The sequence below is a fragment of the Salmo salar genome, chromosome ssa22 (genome assembly GCF_905237065.1).
Source record: "Salmo salar chromosome ssa22, Ssal_v3.1, whole genome shotgun sequence".
Lineage (NCBI taxonomy): Eukaryota > Metazoa > Chordata > Actinopteri > Salmoniformes > Salmonidae > Salmo > Salmo salar.
In genome coordinates, this window is record NC_059463.1 from 44,025,696 (window position 1) to 44,053,659 (window position 27,964).

Sequence of the window (27,964 nt, forward strand, 5' to 3'; positions counted from 1 at the left end):
GGATCTGGAGAAGGTCTGTATGGAGGAGGGGGCCAAAATCCCTGCTGCAGTGTGTGCAAACCTGGTCAAGAACTACAGGAATCGTATGATCTCTGTAATTGCAAACAAAGGTTTCTGTACCAAATATTAAGTTCTGCTTTTCTGATGTATCAAATACTTATGTCATGCAATAAAATGCAAATTATTACTTAAAAATCCTACAATGTGATTTTCTGGATTTTTGTTTTAGATTCCGTCTCTCACAGTTGAAGTGTACCTATTATAAAAATGACAGACCTCTACATGCTTTGTAAGTAGGAAAACCTGCAAAATCGGCAGTGTATCAAATACTTGTTCTCCCCACTGTATATACCAAATCTGGAATGAATGGAAATACCTTTCCTTAATCTGGAATGAATGGAAATGCATTTCCTTAATCTGGAATGAATGGAAATACATTTCCTCATTTTATTCAGTGCCTATATTTTTTCATTAATTTGGGGTTGAGGCATACAGTTGGATCTAAAAAAACACATGTCCTGGTACGTGGACTCATCTCGACACCAGACCACTTTTGAGGGCTGAAAACATCTTACTAACTTTTGTTTTGAAGTGAAGTGTCCCTTTAAGACTATTGGGACCCATCCTGAAGTGGAAAGATGTCTGGAGGAGGGGGTGGAATGATGGTGGATAGAGGTGGATAGATGGCTGGAGGAGGGGTGGAATGATGGTGGATAGAGATGGATAGATGGCTGGAGGGGGGTGGAATGATGGTGGATAGGTGGCTGGAGGAGGTGGTTGATAGAGGTGGATAGATGGCTGGAGGAGGGGGGGTGGAATGATGGGGGATAGAGGTGGATAAATGGCTGGAGGAGGCGGGTAGAATGGAATCCTAGTTGAATCTAAGTATTCTATATGGGCCCCCTTTCCTTGCCTCTTTTCTTTCATGCATACTGATCTTAGAAGACTGAAACAATATGGCGGAAGTCTATGGGCTAGCTAGGTTTCACTACATTAGGAGGAGGGGGAGGAGGAGGAAGGGAAGCCACTTGCGGGAATTGAGATGCAACCGACCTACAACTGTGCAGAATGAAAGACAGATAGACAGAGAGACAGGCTAGAATGCTGCAAAGTAAGAAAAGCAGAGTTTTGGAAAAACAACAACACAATTGGCTGGAAGAGTTTCTCTCTGGCTTTCACACTCCCCCTCTCTCGCATGCTCCTTCCATGCCCAGCCACCGCCTCCTCACCCTATCTCTCTCACACCTTACCCCGGGTGGCAAATCTTGACCAAGGAGAACCGCAGGGCTGTGTAGGCTTGAGCCCAGCACTAACACACCTGATCCAACTACCGGTAGTTAACTAAGCACAATCTTCAATGTAGACCATGAATAGTTCAATCGGCCCTGAATCCTATAGGGCTGGATATGTTGGGTCTGGAACAAAAGCCTGCACACACTGAGCTCCACCCCATGCCCCCCCTCCCTCACTGCCTGTCGTCAGAGAGCATGTTGAAGAGTGCCTGCAGCAGCCGGTCATCTCTGTGCCTGTAGGGCTTGGAGCTGTAGAAGCCATCACTGTAGTCGCTGTAAAGGCTGTCATCCTGCCCGGCTCGCTGGTACTGGTTGATCCTGTCCAGGGCCTGGTACAACTTCTGTGGAGCGATGTGAGGGCCTTCTCCCCCTGGAATGTAATGGGGCCAGCCCTGGTGCTGCTCTCCCCTGCTAGAGGAGGCCTTTTCTGGGGACTGGGGCAGGACGGCGGGGGTCTGCCGGTTGAAGGTCGACTGGAGGAGACGCAGGAGGGCCAGGGAGGGGGACAGGGGTGGGGAGGAGGGCCTCACCGGCTTCATCTTGGGGGTGGCGGAAGGAGGGGGTTGAGTCTTCTGCGGTGAGTGGGCCTCAGCCTGGGTGGACAGTTCCTATAGGATTGGATAGAGAGAAAGACAAACAAACATACAGACAGAAATGGTTTAGTGGATGAGGTAAGTAAGTTACACAGAATTGCATTTGAGGCCTGACGAAAGTCGACAGACCATATATACACATGTATATTTAACTATCTCATATGTAGATACTAGTATGGTTCGGGAGATAATAAATATGAAGTTAAAAAGAGGTGAAAAGTCCCTTTAATTATCGTGCTCACCCCCATCATGTCGTCCATGTGCTCCACTCCTCTACGGTCATTCTGGACAGCGTTGTAAGGGATGTACACTCTGGGTTTCTTCATCTGCTCGGGTTTCTCTGACGTGCCGTGGAGAATCAACTTCCAGGTCAGGATCTGACCTTCATTCTCCACCCGCCCGGACTGACAAAGGGAAATAGAAAAAGAGTGTAAAAAACATCCTGTTTAGACAATATGTTGATACAACACAATGCCTATGCTATGTGGCATTTGGAGCAGTTTGACCACAGTAAATAGCCAGCTCCATTTTCTATAAAGTTTGAAATCGTCTAAACAAACTTTACTGGAAAGTAATGGATTGGAACTATCCCTTGACTGACCGTGTCAGTTATCTTGAGGGTCCAGGTGCCAGTGGGGTCTTCTCCCCAGGTGTGAACAGACATGAAGTCCCAGTTCCTGAAGCCGTTAGATGACATGTCCCTCTCTCTCTCTGCCAGCAGGACCGTGCTAGTGCCTGATACCAGAAAATAATAATGGTTCACATAGCCTTGTTTGGCTCCAGTTTTCAGTTTTATATTGTATGTATGTGTTTTGGGGTTTTACTATTCTGGGGATCAGAAGTCTTCACAAGGATAGTTAAACCAGGACAATTCTGACAAGTGGGGACATTTTGTCAGTTCCCACAAGGAAAAAGGCTATTTTAGGCTTAGGGGTTAGGTTTAGGGTTATAGCTAAGACACACCGGTAGGATTGTCAAACGTTTGCCTGCCGATTGTACTTAGCACCTCTGAACATTGTCAGCAGCCAATCTCATTTGTGAAATCATCAGCTACTCAGTTTAAATACTCCAAACCAGAAGGTGGCAATAGCGTTGTTTGTCAATGCATGTCTGTGTGTGTTGCTTATGGTCTAGATTCCAGTGTCAGCTAGCTGCGCTAATGTTGTTATTTTGTAGAAAGCCCTTGTTGATACGAGCCAGATGGCCACAGCTAGATAACTACCTAGCAATATGACGAAGAAATAATTTCATTCACTCCCCATAATCCCATACTGCCAGTGCTAGCACATAGCCAACTGTTGAGCTAGCTAGCTAACGTTAGCATATTTGCTAAAGGACACTGCTCTAATTCGGCAGCTAACACAGGCAGCTGTTTCATGTAAACCAGCTAATCCATTGTGATTTAATTGTAATGCCAATACTTGCTACAGTGGTTAGCTAGCTTGGAGGATGTTTTTAGTGTTGTGTGTATTGCATCTGTGTACTTACTATAACTAGCTACCATCCCATAGCCTACATTGCATACGAAGTGTGACTGGCTCATCTGTGGATGTACAGAGAAAATGCCATCTTAAAAAAAAGAAATTGTTGTCACCAATGTTGGCTGCCCCATGTTTTTTTAATTTTTTTTTATTTCACCTTTATTTAACCAGGTAGGCTAGTTGAGAACAAGTTCTCATTTACAACTGCGACCTGGCCAAGATAAAGCAAAGCAGTGTGACACAGACAAAAACACAGAGTTACACATGGAGTAAACAATAAACAAGCCAATAACACAATAAACATGTCAATGACACAGTAGAAAAAAAGAAAGTCTATATACAGTGTGTGCAAAAGGCATGAGGAGGTAGGCAATAAATAGGCCATAGGAGTGAATAATTACAATTTAGCAGATTAACACTGGATTGATAAATGAGCATATGATGATGTGCAAGTAGAAATACTGGTGTGCAAAAGAGCAGAAAAGTAAATAAAATAAAAACAGTATGGGGATGAGGTAGGTAGATTGGGTGGGCAATTTACAGATGGACTATGTACAGCTGCAGCGATCGGTTAGCAGCTCAGGTAGCTGATGTTTAAAGTTGGTGAGGGAAATAAAAGTCTCCAACTTCAGTGATTTTTGCAATTCGTTCCAGTCACTGACAGCAGAGAACTGGAAGGAAAGGCGGCCAAATGCGGTGTTGGCTTTGGAGATGATCAGTGAGATATCCCTGCTGGAACGTGTGCTACGGGTGGGTGTTGTTATCGTGACCAGTGAACTGAGATAAGGCGGAGCTTTACCTAGCATAGACTTATAGGTGACCTGGAGCCAGTGGGTCTGGCGACGAGTATGTAGCGAGGGCCAGCCGACTAGAACATATAGGTCGCAGTGGTGGGTGGTATAAGGTGATTTGGTAACAAAACGGATGGCACTGTGATAGTGAGGGTTTGTGCTCTCTGATTGGCTCAAGTCAAGTTGTTGGCCACTATTCTACAAGTAGAAACGGTAGGTTTGTCACTACCGGGTCAGCACGCAGCAGGTACCGCTTTTGTTCTAGTAAGAGAAGTAATGGCCTCCCACTGTGACCTATCGGCAGTCTATTGGTAGTGAGATTCTCGGTGTGCTTCATGCTTTAAGGTTACAATTACGGTTTGGGTTAGAATTAGGGTTAGGAGTTAGGGTTAGGGGATAAGGTTAGGTTAAGGGTTATGGTTAGGGAAAATAGGATTTTGAATTGGAATCAATTGTTTGATCCCCACAAGGATAGTAAAATAAACGTGTGTGTGTGTGTGTCTAACCTGATGGGGATGTGAGTGTGATGTGTAGGTCTCCTCTCCTGGTGTACTCGATGCTGGCCTCCACTTGCACATGCTCCAGTGAGAGGACAGCGTTGTCCTGGCCATTACAGGCCTTGGTGGGGATCTCAATGGTGATCTCTCCTGCTGCTTTAAGTGCCCTGGGAAAAAGACACAGCACAGGAAGTTAGTACTGTGGTTGTACTACTACCATAACATACCAAACCAAACAACATTGGTTCAACGTATACTGGCCATGATTGATATATTGTACCATCGAATACAGTCAGGCAAAACGTGTTCTCATTATAAATCAAAATAGTAACATTTAACCATTATTTATTGGTTATATTGGTATGTATCCACAAGTGACATATTCCTTGTGGATACATGTCAACATTCTGACATATTTCTAATGAGAGTTGTCTGTCTGAGTATATTACATGAATATTACATGTTATATTGACCAGGTATGACAACACATACATTTGGATGGCCAGTGGTTGGCTCAGAATCAGGGTGAATCCGTATATTCACCCAGGACGTGAATGGTTGGAGCAATGATACACATGGAGGCTTAAATCCTCTAGATTATACAGAGGTGGCGTGATCATGATGGCCTAGGTCAGAGTTACCTAACTGGTGGCCCCCCAAGGGATTTTATTGGGCCCCCAAAATATTCTGAGCAAAATAAAACAATGCTTTTAAAAATATACATATTTTTTTTATTGTTGGACATAAAAGACTTAATGATGATCCCTGGCCTAGGTAAAAAGGAAACTGGGTGTCATGCCAATGAGTCGCTTAATCCCAGCTGCCTGGCAATGGGACATGATCAAGAATCGGGTTGTAGAGACATGTTTTGTGTTTGTCCTTTGTGTTTGTAGTCACAAATAACTTTATCCATAGCTAATATTGTCTTCATGACCTAATCTCTCCCATTGATGTTTGGTTAGCAGAGGCAAGTAAGGCTGTTAAAGGAAATCCGAACTGTGGAGTACAGTCTCTTTTAGCCTGCAAACTACTGTCAGGGTAAGGAACCATAACTGTAAACTCTAAAATACCAAACCTATCCTTTGAACTGAAGGTCATTTGGAGGATGTAGCCTAGGGCTGGTGGCTAAACTATCTAGCGCTCACACGTCCTAAGGCAGTTCATCCGAAATGAAGGTAAACAAAACATCTGCTCAGATAAAAAATGAGGTTTAATCTGGAAATAAATGTTGGCTTTGCAACATTTGCCAACTAGCTTTAGCTCTAGCTTTAAACTCCTAAAGCCTAAAAACATAAAGTTATTAGTAAATAGAAGATTTCTCCAAAGATTGTTAGAGCCTTCCATTACAGAAATCTAAGTCAGAATCCTAGCTTTCTTATCAATACAGACCGTGGACATACACACACGTGCGCTTATGCACGTACACATAACATAAACACACAAAAACACTTGACCTGACACACAAATCTCTGGCTTTCATTTGACTGTTGTTATAATTGTTCCATATGAGAAACAGGTCAAACTACAGATGTCATTAGAAGAGCCAAAATGTAAGGACATCTCAGGACACGGGATTCTGTCCCTAATGGAATTATCGGTGCACTCTATAAATTTGCTTGTCCACCGGAAATAGTCTGAATTGAACAATACATGGCGGCAGGTTAACAGCACTGGGTCAGTAGCTGAAAGGTCAGTGGTTCGAATCCCTGAGCCGTCTAGGTTAAAAAATCTGCCAATGTGCACTTGAGTAAGGCACTTAACCCTAATTGCTCTGGATAAAAGTGTCTGCTAAATGACTAAAATGTAAATGAAAAATGCAAGTATGTTATGTCAGATGGATTAGATGTTTCTGGTATACTAGAATGTTAGAGTCTTTGTACCTGGGCTGGAAGGAGTCATCCCTGATTATGCACTGTTTCTTCTCAGGGACGTGTTTCCAGGTGGCCGGGTCGGCCAGGTCCACCAGGGCCTTGGCATTGAGCAGGCCGAAGCCAAAACGACTGTTGACCATCAGGCCTGCCCCGTTCCTCTTCCAGCCGGGGTTGTTGGCCAGCGGGTCGAACTCAGACGTCCACACCACCAAGTGCTGCAGATCCCTCCACGTCAGCTCAGGGCTGGGGTGAGGGGTTAGTGGGGATAGACAAATAAGAAGTCCGACATGTCCCTAAACACCTATTTCATTGGTGGAAATCGTTTAAGTCATGATTGTTGCCTTACTTCTGTTCCAGTGCCAGGGCAAATATCCCAGCAGCCAGTGGGGCGGAGGCGGAGGTTCCTGTGTGTGTCTCTGTGCATTCATTATGCAAATCAGCACTGGTCTGCAGGAAGACAGAAGTAAACAAAGTTATCATAGTTATTATAACGTAAAGTAACAAAATGTGACACAAACACTAATCTCAATTATACAGTGATGTGGGGGACCTGGGGGCAAAGGTCACTCACTATTCTCTGGTCGGTGTAGTCTCCGCTGCTGTAGGCGGTAGCCAGAGTGGAGGAGCACTTCTCAGCGTACCAGGGGGACAGGCCCTGCTGGGAGGCACTGCTGATGGAGATGGTGTAGATGCTGTCTGTGTAGCCGTCGCAGTCGCAGTTGTCCCCCTGGCGGCCCCCATTCCCTGATGCCCACACGAAGATAGAGCCCTTCCCTCCCCGGCCCTGAGGGGAAGGAGATGGGTGAGGAGTTAGGTTTTAGTAGCCTTTTGCTTAGGTTCCTTGTCTAGCTTAACTTTTTTTAAATCAAATTTCAATTTATTTAGATGATTTGTTTGTATTTTAGTTTGTTTTGACTTCTATGTGGTTAAAGTGGAATAATTATGTTGGAATAATAATATGAGTTCCTTATTTATAAATGAGTCATGAAGTGTGGAGTGCTGTTGAACGGTCAATTTTACAATCAATATGAACTTGGTGATACAACAGAATAACATGATGTAGATTCATGGAATGCTATTTTTTTAAAGGGAAAAAGAGAGGACTTTGGTGTGTTACCTTCTGGATGCCGTACTCAAAGGCTTTTGACGCAAGGCGACCGGGGCCCTCTACCGTCTTGCCATCGTCGTTGGGTCCCCAGCTGGCACTGTAGATGTCCACGTGGTCTGAATTGAAGCCAATAGAACTGGCCTCGATGGCATCCGTCACGATACCGTCCAACATGCGAATCCCTGCAAGTCAACATGATGGAACACGTCAGGGAAATATTTGATTGACTGTAGTTTAAGTGTTTTGAGTCATTGCACGTTGTGCGGTCTTGTGCCCAAATATAAAACTTTGATTTGATTTGAGACATGCGCTGAATACATCAGGTGTAGACCTTACAGTGAAATGCTTACTTACAAGCCCCTAACCAACAATGCAGTTTTAGGAAAAATAAGTGTTAAGTACAAAATACACAGCCAGGTTTCTGACCTCCTCCCTATAGGCTGTGTCATCATTGTCGGTGATCAGGCCTACCACTGTTGTGTCATCGGCAAACTTTAGGATGGTGTTGGAGTCGTGCCAAGCTAAGCCGTCATGAGTGAACAGGGAGTACAGGAGGGGACTGACCACGCACCCCTGAGGGGCCCCCTTGTTGAGGATCAGCATGGCAGATGTGTTGTTACCTACCCTTACCACATGGGGGCGGACCGTCAGGAAGTCCAGGATCCAGTTGCAGAGGGAGGTGTTTAGTCCCAGGGTCCTTAGCTTAGTGATGAGCTTTGAGGGTACTATGGTGTTGAATACTGAGCTGTAGTCAATGAATAGCGTTCTCACATAGGTGTTCCTTTTATTCAGGTGGGAAAGGGCAGTGTGGAGTGCAATAGATATTGCATCATCTGTGTATCTGTTGGGGCAGTATGCAAATTGGAGTGGGTCTAGGGTTTCTGGGATAATGGTGTTGATGTGAACCATGACCAGCCTTTCAAAGCACTTCATGGCTACAGACTTGAGTGCTACGGGTCGGTAGTCATTTAGGCAGGTTACCTTAGTGTTCTTGGGCACAGGGACTATGGTGGTCTGCTTGAAGCATGTTGGCATTACAGACTCAGTCAGGGACAGGTTGAAAATGTCAGTGAAGATACTTGCCAGTTGTTCAGCGAATGGTTGGAGTACACATCCTGGTAATACGTCTGGCCCTGCGGCCTTGCGAATATTGACCTGTTTAAAAGTCTTACTCACGTCGGATATGGAGAGCGTGATCACACAGTCGTCCAGAACAGCTGATGCTCTCATGCATGCTTCAGTGTTGCTTGCCTCAAAGCGAGCATAGAAGTAATTTAGCTCATCTGGTACAGTGCCTTGCAAAAGTATTCATCCCCCTTGGAGTGTTTCCTATTTTGTTGCATTACAACCTGTAATTTAAGTTGATTTTTATTTGGATTTCATGTAATGGACATACACAAAATAGTCCAAATTGGTGAAGTGAAATGAAAAAAATAACTTGTTTCAAAAAATTCTAAAAAATGTAAAACTGAAAAGTGGTGCGTGCATATGTATTCACCCCCTTTGCTATGAAGCCCCTTGCTATGAAGCCCCTTCAGAAGTCACATAATTAGTTAAATAAAGTCCACCTGTGTGCAGTCTAAGTGTCACATGATCTGTCACATGATCTCAGTAAATATACATCTGTTCTGAAAGGCCCCAGAGTCTGCAACACCACTAAGACAGGGGAACCACCAAGCAAGCAGCACCATGAAGACCAAGGAGCTCTCCAAACAGGTCAGGGACAAAGTTGTGGAGAAGTACAGATCAGGGTTTGGTTATAAAAAAAATATCCAAAACTGTGAACATCCCACGAAGCACCATTAAATCAATTATTAAAAAATTGAAAGAATATGGCACCACAACAAACCTGCGAAGAGAGGGCCGTTGACCAAAACTCATGGACCAGGCAAGGAGGGCATTAAGAAGCAACAAAGAGACCAAAGATAACCCTGAAGGAGCTGCAAAGCTCCACAGCGGAGATTGGAGTATCTGTCCATAGGACCACTTTAAGCCGTACACTCCACAGAGCTGGGCTTTACAGAAGAGTGGCCAGAAAAAAGCCATTGCTTAAAGAAAAAAATAAGCAAACACGTTTGGTGTTCACCAAAAGGCATGTAGGAGACTCCCCAAACATATGGAAGAAGGCACTCTGGTCAGATGAAACTAAAATTGAGCTTTTTGGCATTCAAGGAAAACGCTATGTCTGTCGCAAACCCAACACCTCTCATCACCCCGACAACACCATCAAAGCATGGTGCTGGCAGCATCATGCTGTGTGGATGTTTTTCATCGGCAGAGACTGGGAAACTGGTCAGAATTTAAGGAATGATGGATGGCGCTAAATGCAGGGAAATTCTTGAGGGAAACCGGTTTCAGTCTTCCAGAGATTTGAGACTGGGACGGCGGTTCACCTTACAGCAGGACAATGGCCCTAAGCATACTGCTAAAGCAACACTTGAGTGCTTTAAGGGGAAACTTTTAAATGTCTTGGAATGGCTTAGTCAAAGCCCAGACCTCAATCCAATTGAGAATCTGTGGTATGACTTAAAATTGCTGTACATCAGCGGGAACCCACCCAACTTGAAGGAGCTGGAGCAGTTTTGCCTTGATGAACGGGCAAAAATCCCAGTGGCTAGATGTGCCAACCTTGTAGAGACATACCCAAAGAGACTTGCAGCTGTAATTGCTGCGAAAGGTGGCTCTACAAAGTATTGACTTTGGGGGGGTGAATAGTTATGCACGTTCATGTTTAGTTTTTTGTCTTATTTCTTGTTTGTTTCACAAAAAAAAAATGTTGCATCTTCAAAGTGGTAGGCATGTTGCGTAAATCAAATGATACAAACCCCCCCCAAAAAATATATTTTAATTCCAGGTTGTAAGGCAACAAAATAGGAAAAATACCAAGGGGGTTGAATACTTTCGCAAGCCACTGTAGGCTCTTGTCACTGTGCAGCTTGCGGCTGTGCTTCCCTTTGTAGTCTATAATAGTTTGCAAGCCCTGCCACATCTGACGAGTGTCAGAGCCAGTGTAGAATGATTCATTCTTAGTCCTGTATTGACGCTTTGCCTGTTTGATGGTTCGTCGGAGAGCATAGCGGGATTTCTTATAAGCTTCCAGGTTAGAGTCCCGCTCATTGAAAGCAGTAGCTGTACCCTTTAGCTCAGTGCTGATGTTGCCTGTAATCCATGGCGTTTTGTTGGGGTATGTATTTACAGTCACTCTGGGGACGAAGTCATCAATGCACTTATTGATGAAGCCAGTGATTAATGTGGTGTACTCCTCAATGCCATCGGAAGAATCCCGGAACATATTCCAGTCTGTGCTAGCAAAACAGTCCTGTAGCTTAGCATCTGCGTCATTTGACCACTTCTTTATTGATCAAGTTACTGGTACTTCCTGCTTCAGTTTTTGCTTGTAAGCAGGAATCAGGAGGATATAATTATGGTCAGATTTGCGAAATGGAAGGCGAGGAAGAGCTTTGTACGTGTCTCTGTGTGTGGAGTAAAGGTGGTCTAGTTTTTTTCCCCTCTGGTTGCACATTTAACATGCTGATAGAAATTAGGTAAAACTGATTTAAGTTTCCCTGCATTAAAGTCCCTGGCCACTAGGAGCTTGTTGGCTTATGGCTGTATACAGCTCATTGAGTGTGGTCTTTGTGCCAGCTACGACAGCTACGAAGAATATAGATGAAAACTCTCTTGGTAAATAGTGTGGTCTACAGCTTATCATGATATACTCTACCTCAGGTGAGCAAAACATCAAAACTTCCTTACTATTAGATTTCGTGCACCAGCTGTTGTTTACAAATATACACAGACCGCCGTCCCTTGTCTTACCGGAGACGGCTGTTCTATCTTGCCGAGGCAGCGTATAACTAGCTATATGTTATTCATGTCGTTGTTCAGCCACGACTCAGTGAAACATAAGATATTACAGTTTTTAATGTCCCGTTGGTAGGATATGCGTGATCGTAGTTCATCTATTTTGTTATCCAATGATTGTACGTATGGTAGAGGCAGATTACCCACTCGCCGTCGGATCCTCACAAGGCACCCCACCTACGTCCCCGATATCTCCATCTCTCTCTCATGCGAATCACCTTGTCTGAAGTAAATCCTTTGTGTCCGACTCGTTAAATAAAAAATCTTATTCCAGTACGAAGTGAGTAATCGCTGTCCTGATATCTAGAAGCTGTCCCTCCCTGATCTGTTTCACTTGTCCTTGTGCTTGACTACACCCCCCTCCAGGTGTTACCCATCTTCCCTATTATCCCCTGTGTATTTATACCTGTGTTCTCTGTCTGTTTGTGGCCAGTTCGCCTTGTTCGTTCAAGCTAACCAGCGTTTTTCCTGTCAGCTCCTATCGTTTCCCAGCCTCTCTTTCCTCGTCCTCCTGGTTTTTGACCTTTGCCTGTCCTGACCCTGTACCCACCCGCCTGACCTTTCTGCCTTACCCTGAGCCTGCCTGCCGCCCTGTACCTTTGCTCCACTTCTGGATTACTGAACTCTGCCTGCCCCTGACCTGTCTTTGCCTGCCCCTGTTGCCACAATAAACATAAACATACTTCGACAGTTTGCATCTGGGTCTTACCTTGATTCCTGATAGAAGCTCTTTTCGGTCATTAGAGACAGAGGCAGAAACATTATGTACAAAACATTATGTACAAAATAAGCTACAAATAACGCGGGAAAAAAACACACAATAGCACAATTGGTTAACTGGTGTAGGCCTACTTAAAGATCTGATAGATTTTCTCATTTTAATATTAATTATTAGCTACCTCCTCTGTGGAACAGGTGCCGAATTGTTGCTCAGTCATTTGGTAAAGTGGTATTTCGTAATCATCCACTCAAAAAAGTAGGCTGCCACCAGGACAACTTCCCTTCCAGCTGCTGTGTGGGTCACCCAGACACACACACACACACACACACACACACACACACACACACACACACACACACACACACACACACACACACACACACACACACACACACACACACACACCAGGTGTGTTTGTGTTACATCTATTACCTCCAACCTTGGAGTTGTACGCCACCCCGACTCCACATTTATTGTTGTCTGCCTGCATGGCGATCTCACCGGCACACCTGGTCCCATGCCTGAGTACATACAGAAACAGAACACACAATTACAACTAAACATAACTTTTTCTTTACAATCTGTCCCTAACAGAATTAAGTTACATTTTCATATACATGTAGCAGTGGATACAGAATGCACCAGTCTGATCCAAACCTTTGTGAACTGGTTTATGGTAAATCTCAGGATTGCTTACAGTAAGCTTTAAAATCTCATCAAAACTGCCGATCCACCATAAAAACTCTGGAAGAGTGCCAGCGTCACTCGATTCACTTCGGTTTTGGTTACCTAAGATCCTTCATCTCATTATGTGCTTGCCATAGAAAATATTGATACTGAGGGGAAATCTTGTCAATTGAAAATGAAAGGCCCTTTGGTTTCATGTCATTTGGCATGCTTAAAAGAGACAATAAACAGCCTGCTGCTGGAGTCTACATTATACAGAGAGCTCCCAGAGTAGATTGACAACAAAAGAGTGGGTGGGTAGTGGGGTGGGTTGAGTGTGTGTGTTTTTGTGTGTAATACTCACAGCTGTTATAGAGTGAGTCCCCATTTAAAGGAGAGAGAGAGAGAGAGAGAGAGAGAGGAAGGAGCATTGAAACATTGAGGGTTTTAGTAGGTGGTTTTCTGTGATTTTAATGTTTCCCAACAGATTAAGCCATTTTCTCTCTCTCCCTCGGCTTCAAACCAAATTCCGACGATGTGGCGTTGTCAGAGGTAAAATGGACTCTTTTCAGTTGTTATGGTTAGGATCTACCATATAAATAGATTTACTATAATTATACTATCTGTAATATTGTAATTCTACGTCTATGGGATCTACCACCCAAGCAAACACTACCAGGTACAATGGCAGATAGTGGAAAGGTTTAATCGATAGCCTGACTTTCATTCTGGTGAACTACTTTTACTGACCCACACACTAACCTGTAACCTACAGTACAACATATAGAGTACCAGTCAAAAGTTTGGACACACCTACTCATTCAAGGGTTTTTCTTTCTTTTTTAATATTTTCTACATTGTGGAATAATAGTGAAGACATCAAAACTATGAAATAACACATATAGAATCATGTAGTAACCAAAAACGTGTTAAACAAATCCAAATATATTTTATATTTGAGATTCTTCAAAGTAGCCACCCACTGCCTTGATGACAGGTTTGCACACTCTTTGCATTCTCTCAACCAGCTTCATGAGGTAGTCACCTGGAATGCATTTCAGTTACGAGGTATATGGCTCCCAGGCTAGATCTCATGGACATGTAGTAGAATAATTCAATATACAGCATTTTCCGGTAAATGTTGAAAATTGGTCAGTCTATAGATTCCCTGGGAAATGTATTGCTTTAAAAAAAATCGCATTTACCATAATACACTGCTCAAAAAAATAAAGGGAACACTAAAATAACACATCCTAGATCAGAATGAATGAAATAATCTTATTAAATACTTTTTTCTTTACATAGTTGAATGTGCTGACAACAAAGTCACACAAAAATAATCAATGGAAATCCAATTTATCAACCCATGGAGGTCTGGATTTGGAGTCACACTCAAAATTAAAGTGGAAAACTACACTACAGGCTGATCCAACTTTGATGTAATGTCCTTAAAACAAGTCAAAATGAGGCTCAGTAGTGTGTGGCCTCCACGTGCCTGTATGACCTCCCTACAACGCCTGGGCATGCTCCTGATGAGGTGGCAGATGGTCTCCTGCGGGATCTCCTCCCAGACCTGGACTAAAGCATCCGCCAACTCCTGGACAGTCTGTGGTGCAACGTGGCGTTGGTGGATGGAGCAAGACATGATGTCCCAGATGTGCTCAATTGGATTCAGGTCTGGGGAACGGGCGGGCCAGTCCATAGCATCAATGCCTTCCTCTTGCAGGAACTGCTGACACACTCCAGCCACATGAGGTCTAGCATTGTCTTGCATTAGGAGGAACCCAGGGCCAACCACACCAGCATATGGTCTCACAAGGGGTCTGAGGATCTCAGACCTCTGGCGAGCACATGGAGGGCTGTGCGGCCCCCCCAAAGAAATGCCACTCCACACTATGACTGACCCACCGCCAAACCGGTCATGCTGGAGGATGTTGCAGGCAGCAGAACATTCTCCACGGCATCTCCAGACTCTGTCACGTCTGTCACATGTGCTCAGTGTGAACCTGCTTTCATCTGTGAAGAGCACAGGGCGCCAGTGGCGAATTTGCCAATCTTGGTGTTCTCTGGCAAATGCCAAACGTCCTGCACGGTGTTGGGCTGTAGCACAACCCGCACCTGTGGACGTCGGGCCCTCATACCACCCTCATGGAGTCTGTTTCTGACCGTTTGAGCAGACACATGCACATTTGTGGCCTGCTGGAGGTCATTTTGCAGGGCTCTGGCAGTGCTCCTCCTGCTCCTCCTTGCACAAAGGCGGAGGTAGCGGTCCTGCTGCTGGGTTGTTGCCCTCCTACGGCCTCCTCCATGTCTCCTGATGTACTGGCCTGTCTCCTGGTAGCGCCTCCATGCTCTGGACACTACGCTGACAGACACAGCAAACCTTCTTGCCACAGGTCGCATTGATGTGCCATCCTGGATGTGCTGCACTACCTGAGCCACTTGTGTGGGTTGTAGACTCCGTCTCATGCTACCACTAGAGTGAAAGCACCGCCAGCATTCAAAAGTGACCAAAACATCAGCCAGGAAGCATAGGAACTGAGAAGTGGTCTGTGGTTACCACCTGCAGAACCACTCCTCTTGCTAATTGCCTATAATTTCCACCTGTTGTCTATTCCATTTGCACAACAGCATGTGAAATGTATTGTCAATCAGTGTTGCTTCCTAAGTGGACAGTTTGAAGTGTGATTGACTTGGAGTTACATTGTGTTGTCTAAGTGTTCCCTTTATTTTTTTGAGCAGTGTATATAAAGCAAATCAGCAAGGAACCATATCAATATGACTGTTATAACATTATTTTACATCAACAGCTCCAGTTGGATCATCTGTGTGTGTCTGATACACAAAGGAGATGATTGTGGACTTCAGGAAACAGCAGAGGGAGCATCCCCCTATCCACATCGAAGGGTCAGCAGTGGAGAAGGTGGAAAGTTTTAAGTTCCTGTGTCACGTCCTGACCCTTGTAAGATGTCATTTTCTATAGTAGAGTCGGTCAGGGCGTGACAGGGGGTGTTTTTGGGTGGGTTTCTTGTTATCTGTTTCTATGTGATTTTTCTAGGTTTCTATTTCTATGTTGGGGTTGTTGGGATGATCTCCAATTAGAGGCAGCCGGTTCTCGTTGTCTCTAATTGGAGATCATATTTATGTAGGGGGTTTTTCCACTTGTGTTTGTCGGTTGTTCATTTTTGAGTAGTGTGTTTTCTCTCTGCGTCACGGTTTGTTGTTTTGTTGTTTCAAGTTTTTGGTGTATTGCAAACATTTCACGTAATAATAAATATGTGGAACTACAAACACGCTGCGCCTTGGTCCGATCCTTTAAACAGCCGTGTCATCCTGGACGTACACATCACAGACAAACTGAAATGGTCCACCCACACAGACAGTTTGGTGAAGAAGGCGCAACAGCGCCTATTCAACCTCAGGAGGCTGAATAAATTTGGCTTGTCACCCAAAACCCTGACAAAGTTTTACAGATGCACAATTGAGAGCATCCTGTCGGGCTGTATCACAGCCTGGTACGGCAACTGCACTGCCCTCAACCGCAAGGCTCTCCACAGGGTGGTGTGGTCTACACAACGCATCAGCGGGGGCAAACTACCTGCCCTCCATGACACCTAGAGCCCCCGATGTCACAGGAAGGCCAAAAAAAAATCAAGGACAACAACCACCCGAGCCACTGCCTGTGCACACCGCTATCATCCAGAAGGCGAGGTCAGTACAGGTGCATCAAAGCTGGGACCGAGAGATTGAGAAACAGCTTCTATCTCAAGGCCATCAGACTGCCCACATTGAGACCCGATCACTGGACACTTTAATGAATGGATTACTAGTCACTTTAAACCATGCCACTCTAAATAATGCCACTTTAATAATGTCTACATATCTTACATTACTCATATCACATGTATATACTGTATTTTATACCATCTACTGCACCTTGCCTATGCCGCTCAGCCATCGTTCATCCATATATTTATATGTACGTATTCTCATTCACCCCTTTAGATTTGTGTGTATTAGGTAGTTGTTGGGGAATTGTTAGATTACTTGTTAGATTTGTGTGTGTTAGGGTGGTACTGTAAGCCTGCCCCCTTCTGATATGGTTATTTAATTGACAGAGAGGATGCTGTAACTAGGAAGTGAATTACATGGGTTTTATGGCGGCCTTCAGACTGCATGGGACCCGATCCATGATGAATAACATTCTCTATTACTACTGGAGTCATGATCATTTTGATTGGATACTATGCTAGATAGCCTACATAAATATAGGAATACAGTATGCATGTAAATCATGCATATAGAAATGATGGTTTGAAAACAGATGAATGTGTGCGAAAAGTCCTACACACTTCTCCCATATGTCACAAATAGCCATGATACTGTCACGACTCCCACCAAAGAAGGACCAAGCAGCGTGGTAAGAAGGACACCTGGACATGGGAGGATATCCTGAACGGCAAGGGATCCTACACATGGGAGGAGATCCTGGCTGGAAGGGATCGCCTCCCATGGGAACAGGTGGAGGCAGCCAGGAGAGCGGAGGCAGCAGGAAAAGGGAGCGAACGTTATGCTGGAACACGGCTGGCAAGGAAGCCTGAGAGGCAGCCCCCCCAAAAAATGTTGGGGGGGCACACGGGGAGATTGGCGGAGTCAGGCAATAGACCTGAGCCAACTCCCCGTGCTTACCGTGGGGAGCGGTTGACGTGGAGAGCACCGTGCTATGCGGAAGTGCGCACTGTCTCGCCCATCAGCATGCACAGTCCGGTGCGGTCGATACCAGCCCCCCGCAAGTGCCGTGCTAAAGTTGGCACACAGCCAGGGAGAAGTGCGCTGGCGCAGCACATCTGGCCACCAGTACGTCTCCTAGGTCCAGCCTACCCTGCGCCTGTTCTACGCACAGCAGCCCTCACTCTCCAGCACAGCCCAGTTCGCCCTGTGCCAGCGCTTCGCCCATGCCGGGCTACAGTGACAATTCAGCCAGGACGGGTTGTGCAGGCCGTGCGCTCCAGACCTCCAGTGCATCTCCAGGAGCTGGTCTATCCTGTGCCTGCGCCCAGAGCCAGGCCTCCTGCAAGTCTCCCCAGCCTGGTGAATCCTGTGCCTGTTCTCCCAGAACCAGGCCTCCTGCATTTCTCTCCAGCCTGGTGAATCCTGTGCCTGCTCCCAGAGCCAGGCCTCCTGCATGTCTCCCTAGTCTGGTGAGTCCTGTGCCTGCTCCCAGAGCCAGGCCTCCTGCATGTCTCCCAGAGCCAGGCCTCCTGCATGTCTCCCCAGCCTGGCGCATCTGGAGCTGCCAGAGTCGCCCGCCTGTCCGGAGCTGCCAGAGTCGCCCGCCTGTCCGGGGCCCGCTGCGAGGGTCCCCAGTCCGGGGTCGGCGGCGAGGGTCCCCACTCCAGAGGCGCCACCTAAGTGGGGTGAGCCAGTGGTGGAGCGGGGTCTGCGTCCCGCCCCTGAGCCGCCACCGCGGATAGATGCCCACCCGGACCCTTCCCTATAGGTTTAGGTTTTGCGGCCAGAGTCAGCACCTTTGGGGGGGGGGTACTGTCACGCCCTGGCTATAGAGAGGGTTTTATTCTCTATTTTGGTTAGGCCAGGGTGTGACTTCTTTGTTTTGGCCGGGTATGGTTCTCAATCAGGAACAGCTGTAGATCGTTGTCTCTGATTGGGAGCTATACTTAGGCAGCCTGTTTTCCTTTGGGTTTTGTGGGTGGTTGTTTTCCGTTTAGTAGTTTGGAATCCTGACGGAACTGTTGGCTGTCATTTTGTTTCTTTTGTAAAGTGTTCTACTTCTTCATTAAACTTCAAGATGAGCACTAAACACGCTGCGCCTTGGTCTACTCCATTTGACAGCCCTTACAGATAGCAGGTATGTCCCTGAAATAAATAACCAACTTACTTGTTCTCATTGGTGGAGTCGTACCTGGGGAAGGGGTCAGGGTCGTTGTCATTGAAATCGTAGCTGGCTGCTGCGTCCTGGATAAGAACGAGACAGGGAAATCACGACAGGATTCAGAACCAAATCTGGCAACCCACTTAACAGGTTACTAGACCAAGGGCCAACCTATTGTCACTGAGAGGGACTGTAAATAATGTCTATGGATGGTTGAACACCAGACAAGAGGACCATGGAGGAAATTATTTAGGGCTGAAACAAAGCCATTCGGTTTGAGAAAGGGGAATGTATAACATTTGTCAATATGTCTTTGTCTTGAAGGTTTATTGCTAAAAGGTTGAAGTAACTGAACAAGACAATATAATCTGCAGTTAAAATGAGCGTGTGGACAATGCATCTAATAATTCAAATGTTTTTACTTAAATCAGAATCATTAAAACCAGTCTGCTCTAATGTACAAGAAAACAAATAAGCCAAGAAAATTAATTTAGTGTCAATTAAGGCAAGAATTAATCTGTGAAAATTATGCAAATGAAAGCAGACCGTTGTCCAGTGCTAGTCTGTCAATGCCTGGTGTCAGACAGAGAAACTACTGTTTGCCAGCAAAACGTAGATATCTCAACATTCACAGATTTCCTCTCATTTCAAGATTTGAGAAATGTGCCAACATGACTGTCTAATGAGGTTTGGTTCATTTTTAAAAAACACCTCACCCCCCAAAAATATTGTTCAAAGCCATCGTCTCACTTGCAATTGGGTTTGGCGGCCTAAATGTTGATTATTTGAAACTTTAACAGAAGCTTTTTCAAAATGTGCAAACACAATAGTCACTAGCTAAGACTTCTTCACTATAACCTTTAACCAACTTGAGGAAAAACCTTGATAAATGCTAAAGACAACTTTGCAGTTATACTAGCCAAGTATTATATCTGTCAACGCAGCAACTACAAAATAATCTAGAACCACAATAACTCCTCCTATTATTGATGTCCAGCTCTGTCCTCAATGCACACTATACAACCGTCATCACCACCTATCATATAGCAATTTATTACTGCTTATTAGTGCTTCATGAATGGCTGTGTAAGTGTCACCGACATTGCCATGGGAACGCTCTCCCTTACTGATGTCTGTTGCCGTGGAAACGTGGTCTTACATAGTTGGGGTAGATGTCGGTGTGGTTCCACTCCAGGCCGTCGTCCAGCACGGTGATGACCACTCCTTTCCCTGTGAACCCTTTCTTCCACACAGGAATCACGTGGAGGTCCAGCTTGGGCAGGGAGGACGACGTCCGAGTGTCTTGCTGGAATGGCCGACACAGAGGGGGAAGAGGAGAAGGAGAGAGAGAGTAGTTTAAGTTGTTTGTAGTTAAATCATGTGCACAATAAAGCAATAAAGGCATACTCCGGGATTTTGGCAACGAGGCCCTTTATCGACTTCCCCAGAGTCAGATGAACTCATGGATACCATTTTATGTCTCTGAGTGTAGTTTGACAAAATCCTGAAGTATCCCTTTAAGACAAGATCTCATGACATTGGCACTGGATTTACATACAGGAAGTAGCTCCCATACGACGCAAACAATGGAAAAAGAACAGCACAGCTGTGGTGCCTTAACCTGTTAGGGCTAGGGGGCAGTATTGACACAGCTGGATAAAAAACGTACCCGATTTAATCTGGTTACTACTCCTGCCCAGTAACTAGAATATGCATATAATTATTGGCTTTGGATAGAAAACACTCCAAAGTTTCTAAAACTGTTTGAATGGTGTCTGTGAGTATAACAGAACTCAAATGGCAGGTCAAAACCTGAGAAGATTCTGTACAGGAAGTACCCTGTCTGACCATTTCTTGGCCTTCTTTGTTATCTCTATCCAAAACAAAGGATCTCTGCTGTTATGTGACACTTCCTACGGCTCCAATGGGCTCTCAGAAGGCGGCAAAAAGCTGAATCGTGGCTTTGCAGGCTCTGGCTGAAAAAAAGTAGCGCGTTTGGGTAGTGGCTGGTTACAGTACTGTGAGACTCAGGCGCGTGCCCGCGTCGACCGAATGCTTTGTTTTCTTTCCTCTGTTTACCTAAACGCAGATTCCCGGTCGGAATATTATTGCTTTTTTACGAGAAAAATTGCATAAAATGGATTTTAAACAGCGGTTGACATGCTTCGAAGTACGGTAATGGAATATTTAGAAATATTTTGTCACAAATTGCGCCATGCTCATGACCCTTATTTACACTTCGGATAGTGTCTTGGAACGCACGAACAAAACGCCGCTATTTGGATATAACGATGGATTATTTTGGACCAAACCAACATTTGTTATTGAAGTAGCAGTCCTGGGAGTGCATTCTGACGAAGACAACAAAGGTAATCAAACTTTTGTAATAGTAAATCGGAGTTTGGTCAGGGCTAAACTTGGTCGGTGTCTAAATGGCTAGCCGTGATGGCTGGGCTATCTACTGAGAATATTGCAAAATGTGCTTTCACCGAAAAGCTATTTTAAAATCGGACACCTCGATTGCACAAAGGAGTGCTGTATCTATAATTCTTAAAATAATTGTTATGTTTTTTGTGAACGTTTATCGTGAGTAATTTAGTAAATTCACTGGAGGTTTGCGGGGGGTATGCTAGTTCTGAACGTCACATGCTAATGTAAAAAGCTGTTTTTTGATATAAATATGAACTTGATTGAACAAAACATGCATGTATTGTATAACATAATGTCCTAGGTGTGTCATCTGATGAAGATCATCAAAGGTTAGTGCTGCATTTAGCTGTCTTCTGGGTTTATGTGACATTATATGCTAGCTTGAAAAATGGGTGTCTGTTTATTTCTGGCTGGGTACTCTGCTGACATAATCTAATGTTTTGCTTTCGTTGTAAAGCCTTTTTGAAATCGGACAGTGTGGTTAGATTAACGAGAGTCTTGTCTTTAAAATGCTGTAAAATAGTCATATGTTTGAGAAATTGAAGTAATAGCATTTCTAAGGTATTTGAAAATCGCGCCACTGGATTACACTGGCTGTTGCGTAGGTGGGAGGAATTCGTCCCGCCTAGCCCAGAGAGGTTAAGACTGAGGTACTTCACCTAAATTGCGTCTGTGAATATCAAGTATCTTAGGCCAGTATCCAAAACAATGGAGAAAGGTCAACTGAAGATGGCCACCTCGCTTTGCTAGCTCCATCTTCGCTAATGGAGGCTGTCATGTCCAAAGTTGACCTTCAGGAATTCATTATCAGCTTGTTACTTTCTTTGTCCTGGCTGAGTCCACTCTCTTGACCATTTACAGTAGGAAACCCTTGGCGTAGAGAGCATGCAGGTTAATACTTCAATCCAACAAAATTACTCAACTAAGTGGATCACTGAAGACCACATTAAGGTTGAGAATCTTGCGAGGCGTAATAATACTTCATGATTTAATACTTCATGATTGTGTCATTGTGCGAGGCCAAGCCTCTATCATCTCTACCAAGCCTCGGTCTAATCAGTGATACCTTTAATGTATTTCATTTAAATGCATGTGTATATGTTTGGGGTACCCAACTAGTGTTAATTGGCTAATCAGTAGGGAGTGAGAGTGCAGCGGTCCTCCCTGAGGAGAGATGGGATGATTCAGAGCAGGAGAAGGGACTAAAAAAAGACTAGGAAAGTCTTGGAGCTGCTGTGTTCCCTCCCACATTATGCACAGACACTTCAGAACGCCACCCAGTGCAATGAGTCATCGCTGTGATCTCTCTATCTCTCTCTTGCTCTCCTTTTTTTCTCCTTTCTCCTCTTTTTCCTCGCTTGCTCCGTCTTTCTTCCCCATTTCTCCTCTTCTCCTATCTCTCTTCTTCTTGCTATCTATTTTGCACCCCCTCTTTCTCTTTTTCTCTCTCTTGATCCCTCTTTCTTTCCCATTTCTCTTCTCTTTTGGGCCGTCTCACTGCTCTCCCTCTCTCTCTCCTCTGTATTTCTCCGACTACTAGAGGAAGTGAAGAGATGGGGGGTGGTAGTGGGAGACTGGAGACTGACTCCGTTTGAATGATCATCAAAACCCTCTGATTCATCCTTACAACACAGATACCACACCATTCATTTCTACAACAGGGACGGTTGACAAAACAATCAAATGTACAACATGTGTCCCCTATAGATATCCTACTAAATGACCAAAACGTATAAATGTATCAGACTATGAAATATTCTGTTAGAAATCAGGCTGTGCAGTCCTGTTGACAGCTTCTGTAGCTCCTTTGTCTTGGTATCGTATTGGATGACTCATCTATTGACTGGCACGTAAGCTGTGGGCTCCAAACAGCCCTGCTCGCACGCACAAGCAAACATTTAGAATGGACACTTACAGTAAACAAACACATCGGCATCCACACACGCTTACAGTATGTGCACAAACTGAAACCTGTACACACACACACACACACACACACACACACACACACACACACACACACACACACACACACACACACACACACACACACACACACACACACACACACACACACCCCTTGACAGAGGGAGTAATCTAAATGTATTATGAGTCACTCCTTTGATTGCATTATCAGGCAGTCACCCACTCCTACAATCTCTATCTCTCCCCATCTCCCTCTCTAAACATCACTTTCTCCATCCAATCCTTCTCTCCATCCCTCCCTCTCTCCATTGTCTTTCTCCCTCACTGCCTTCTTCCCCTCACTCCAACCCCCCTTCAAATCTTCTATCCAGCAGTACCTCCATCCCTCTGTCCACGTCATGTTCTTCATTCCTCACTCTGCCCTTTTGCCTCTCTACGCACTCCTTATTCCCTCTCCTTTCACTATCACTTTTTTCCCTTCAACTTCCATGTCATTCCTGATATCCCTCATTAGCTTTATCTCTCTTCCTCTATCCTTCGTTTTATGTCCTCCTACACACACCCTTATTTATATTTTCCCTTGGGGATTACTACTATTTAATTCTTTATTTCTTTATTTTTCTTTCTTTCATATTTGATATCCCTGACTAAAAGTCCCTAGGGCTGGCCTAGACCAATCAGAGGGCTGTCACAAATGAGTGGACAGGTGTAGGTGTTTGTCAGCTATGCCCTCTCATTGGCAGACATAAACGAGCACGTCATGACCAATTCAATTAGGGTCATCAGCCCAGATGAGTAAAAAGGATCCATCAGGGTTTATTTTCTTATGTCCTACAGTGAGTGACTCAGTTCATTAAGTTCAGGGAACATAGAAAGAACGGACAAAATACACACAGTGACGCACGTAAACATACTCAAACACACACACGCACGTGCACACACACACACTGACGTACGTAAACATACTCAAACACACACACACGCACGTAAACATACTCAAACACACACACACTGACACATGTAAACATACTCAAACACACACGCACGTGCACACACACACACGTGCGCACACACATGTCCTATCATTATGAGATAACAGATGTTGACTTAGCCAGCACTGCTGGCTGATAACAAAATTAGAAATAATGACTCGCTGCATTTAATAAATGACCAAATACCATTACAAAAGTTATCTCCACTCTCACAATAATTGCAAGGGGGCCATAATAGCGTATCAATGTTAGCAAAATCCTATTGGCACGCAATTATAACACAACTTGTAAAAGTAATGACATAGAATAAAATAGTAAAAATGGAGTGTAGGTTGGTTCAGCCTAATCCTAAACACAGGATGAAGTGGATGTGTCTGTAATGTACCCGGTAGGGAATACATAGCTATGACACTATCCTCCACTGGCTTGGCCTCAGTGGGCTGAAATAGCCATTGTGTACGACTAAATTGGGTCTTAATGTGTGACAGCCTTTTCCGCTCCACTGGATTATGGTTGGAGAGAGTGAGTTCCCTTACAATCTCCTGCCAGGCCAGCATGTTCAATTAAACAAATGGGTCTTTTTACTGGGATTTTGGATGATTACTAATTAATTTGACTATTGCGGAGTTAAAACCTTTCTTTCACATTTCTCAAGTCTCCCACATACATATTCATGTGTGATCGCTGAAGATATTTGTGTCATCCTCACACACGTGCATGGCAATATAGACACATGCTGTTCCTCACACATGTAGGCTTTCCTTTCATTTGGACAGATCCTAATTGTGATAGACAACAACATTAATACATCTAAGTCTAACGCAAGACCTCTAATGAACTGGTGCTATATACACTTCTCTAAAAGGCTTGTGAAGGCAAAGCTTCTACTCATTAGGAAGCTGTCCGTCCCTGCCAGTGCTAAATCTCAGGGGCTCTGGGATTGTGTTAGCCTGGTCCCAGATCTGTTTGTGCTGTCTTTCCAATACCCAATGACTATGACCATTAGGAATTGGCATGACAGCACAAGCAAATCTGGGACCAGGCTAGGATTGTGTTTGTGAATCAGGTCAAACAGAAGGCAGCAGCAGACACCAGCCGGATCTGAACTGACATCACTGATAGTCGGGTCAGAAAACATATTTTAGATTGCTGTTTATTCAGCGTTTCAGTTCTGGCCCTGGCTATTGGCCACCATGACAAGAAATAACCAAATAACTACACAGACAGACAAACAACCAAATAATCACACAGACAACCAAATAACCACAGAGACAACCAAATAACCTAGACTGTTCAAAGTGTAATTTTACTCACTGGGTATGACTTATAGGAAACATATGGGAACATGTAGATCTTTGGGACTTACCAGGTACCATTGCTGGTTCCACATAGGGTCATTGAACAGCTCGTCCACCGGACAGTCCCGGCATGACCCCAGTGACGCCCGCTTACTGCGCCGCTTCTCATATTGTTGCTCCGCCCATGATACCTTGACGCCCAAAGAGACAGAGAGATATGAGAATTCTGCCATATTTATGTTTATGCTGTATATTCGCTTACGTAGCTAATTCACACACGCAGGTGTTTTATTCTGAAAACTGGAGGCATTTACCCGTGAGAGGAGTCTACCAGAAGAGACACAGACACACAGTGTGTCCAAAATGGCACCCTATTCCCTTTAGTGTACTTCCCTGGTCAAAAGTAGTGCACTATAAAGGAAATAGGGTGCCATTTCAGACACGGCCATAGACAATGTTACAGATACAGGACTGTTTACCCGATCATCCTCGGACAGGCGTTTGGTGATGTGATCGGCACTTCGTTTTGTCCTGCTAGGATGAGTCTGGTGTTTGAACAAGTAATGGTTTTCTAGCGCCCCAATCTGCAGACAGGAGGAAAGTGGTATGTTATTGAATATTTCATAGCAGTGATGTAATACCATTATCCTCTTCCTGTCAATCCCGTAACATAGGACTGCCTGCAATTATTAATGCAATAATTATTAATTATATATTAATCAAGTGCCTTGGGTCATATTACACCCGGAAGGACATCTCCCTTTAAATGTCTTGAACAGCTTGTTGAATCAGTGCCTTTAATCATTCTCAAACATGGGTAGCTGTTGATATTAAATGATAATATTATAATGACAGGAAGGCAAATACCACCACAACAGCAATAGGCCTGCTAGTTTCCTTATTAGTTATATTTATAGCCGGCCTTGTTTAGCAATTTCCTGGGAAAGAGAAACACAGCTAAACCCCCTGAATCTAAAGGTGCTTATCAGAATAGCATGGACACTGTGCAAATAATGAGCCAATCACAGATACTGCTTAAAATAAAAATAAAAATAACACTAATCTAGGATACGAGTTACTCTGAGCCACAGTTTAGGCCTATTATTATTATGGAGCTGACATGGCATCATACCCACCCCCTGGTTGAATGGAAACACAGGTTAATCATTGACCTGTGTAGTCAGAGCGCTAGTTTCCTCTGAGTAGACAAGAGAGGGATCACCTGGGGGTGTATAGGCCTAATGTTTGTTTTGGACAAGGTAGAAGGTAAATTACAACATTGGTGATCGACATATTTACAGAAGGCGGCTATCATCAGTATACAGCACACAATGAGTCATTGTTACAGTCTATTACATGAAATATGGATTGGATCCCCATCTTTTGCCCCAAATACATTGATAGACTAATTGTTTGTACTTGTTTGATGATATACATGTACTTATTATAAAGTAACAGTGATACGCAAATACACTGATTGTAAAACAACTAAAAAGCCAATAATGGACATTTAATAGGTTACACGACACTATTGAATTTCCCTTCTCACTCTGACCAGACTTATGAAGATGACTGACAGAGTGCACCAATCACATTAGTTGCTGTTTTTAAATCTCAGTTAAAGCATAAGTTCAGTAAGGATGCTGTCTGTGTAGACTACAACATCAGGAACAAGGCTGCCATGCCACCCGCCATCTCAGCTTTCAGCTGTATACAACCGAATGAATAGTACTAATAAAAAAGTGGAATACTGATACCAAGACAAGATACTGAGCCAAATTGAACACAGAAATATGCATATTAATTGTATAGTGTAAAGAGATACACGGTTCCAAGACCACAATTGTGAGGAGCGAACTTATTACCGGGGCGTTGCTGTGGCTCTAACCTACCTGGCGGACTACTCGGTAGTCCAGTTCTTTGGCAATGGACCTGGCGGCGTCCGGTCCTCCGGGAATCTCCACCGCCCATTCGTTGAGGTACTGTCTGTCCCCGAATGAAGCATTCACGGAACGAGCGATGGAGCAGAGAACCGCAAGAGCACAGCACATCACCGTTGTTGGGCGAGATCTCATTTCCATCTCAGAGAAAATACGATTAGATTAAATATATATTTGATTGATGCTCTTGGAAGGCATACAAGACAACAAATTAAAAACAAAAATGCAAGTAATATTAAATAAATTGGTTCGCCTTGCATGTAATTTTCCTTCAAAGTGCAGGGTGGGAAAGAGTACCTGTCACGGCGTTATTACCTTATTGAACCATCAAGGAAAGCAAGCGTAGAGTAAACCTTGGAAGGGGGCGAGAATATTTACACGTCAAATTACGAATCGGTTCTGACGTCAACGAGCCTACATACCACGGGGTAGGGTCTATGTTCGAGTCCCGAGAGAGACACGCGGAGAGAAGGAGCGTCAGAGGGGAGGGGAAAGTTATATCTAAAAATATCACTGTATTTTTTCATTCAAGCTAGTAGGGGTGGCAATGAAAACTACTGTAATAGTAATGCATGTGCAAACATGCAGAGGAAAATAAATG

The 27,964-nt window shown here is 44.4% G+C and overlaps 1 protein-coding gene across 1 annotated transcript; it reads right to left on the reverse strand.

Moving 5' to 3' along the window:
• Nucleotides 1–263: 263 nt before the first annotated feature.
• pcsk1 (proprotein convertase subtilisin/kexin type 1) lies at nucleotides 264–27,772 on the reverse strand. Its single transcript, XM_014167551.2, has 15 exons — nucleotides 27,679–27,772; nucleotides 27,316–27,504; nucleotides 25,903–26,007; nucleotides 25,492–25,614; nucleotides 19,937–20,083; nucleotides 18,784–18,860; nucleotides 12,651–12,739; nucleotides 7,643–7,815; nucleotides 7,097–7,309; nucleotides 6,872–6,972; nucleotides 6,535–6,768; nucleotides 4,664–4,821; nucleotides 2,487–2,620; nucleotides 2,128–2,289; nucleotides 264–1,900 (listed from the first exon to the last, which is right to left on the reverse strand). Exons 2-15 carry the CDS (start codon nucleotides 27,502–27,504, stop codon nucleotides 1,466–1,468), a joined length of 2,340 nt encoding a protein of 779 aa, XP_014023026.1. The 5' UTR covers nucleotides 27,679–27,772; the 3' UTR covers nucleotides 264–1,465.
• Nucleotides 27,773–27,964: the final 192 nt, after the last annotated feature.

Excerpts from the sequence above, each read along its gene's own strand:
- pcsk1 (XM_014167551.2), bottom strand. The coding sequence starts at position 27,504 with ATGGAAATGAGATCTCGCCCAACAACGGTGATGTGCTGTGCTCTTGCG. Across the intron at positions 20,084-25,491 it reads GGAACCAGCAATGGTACCTG|CAAGACACTCGGACGTCGTC; the intron begins GTAAGTCCCAAA and ends CGGCCATTCCAG. Across the intron at positions 7,310-7,642 it reads TTGAGTACGGCATCCAGAAG|GGCCGGGGAGGGAAGGGCTC; the intron begins GTAACACACCAA and ends CCTTCCCCTCAG.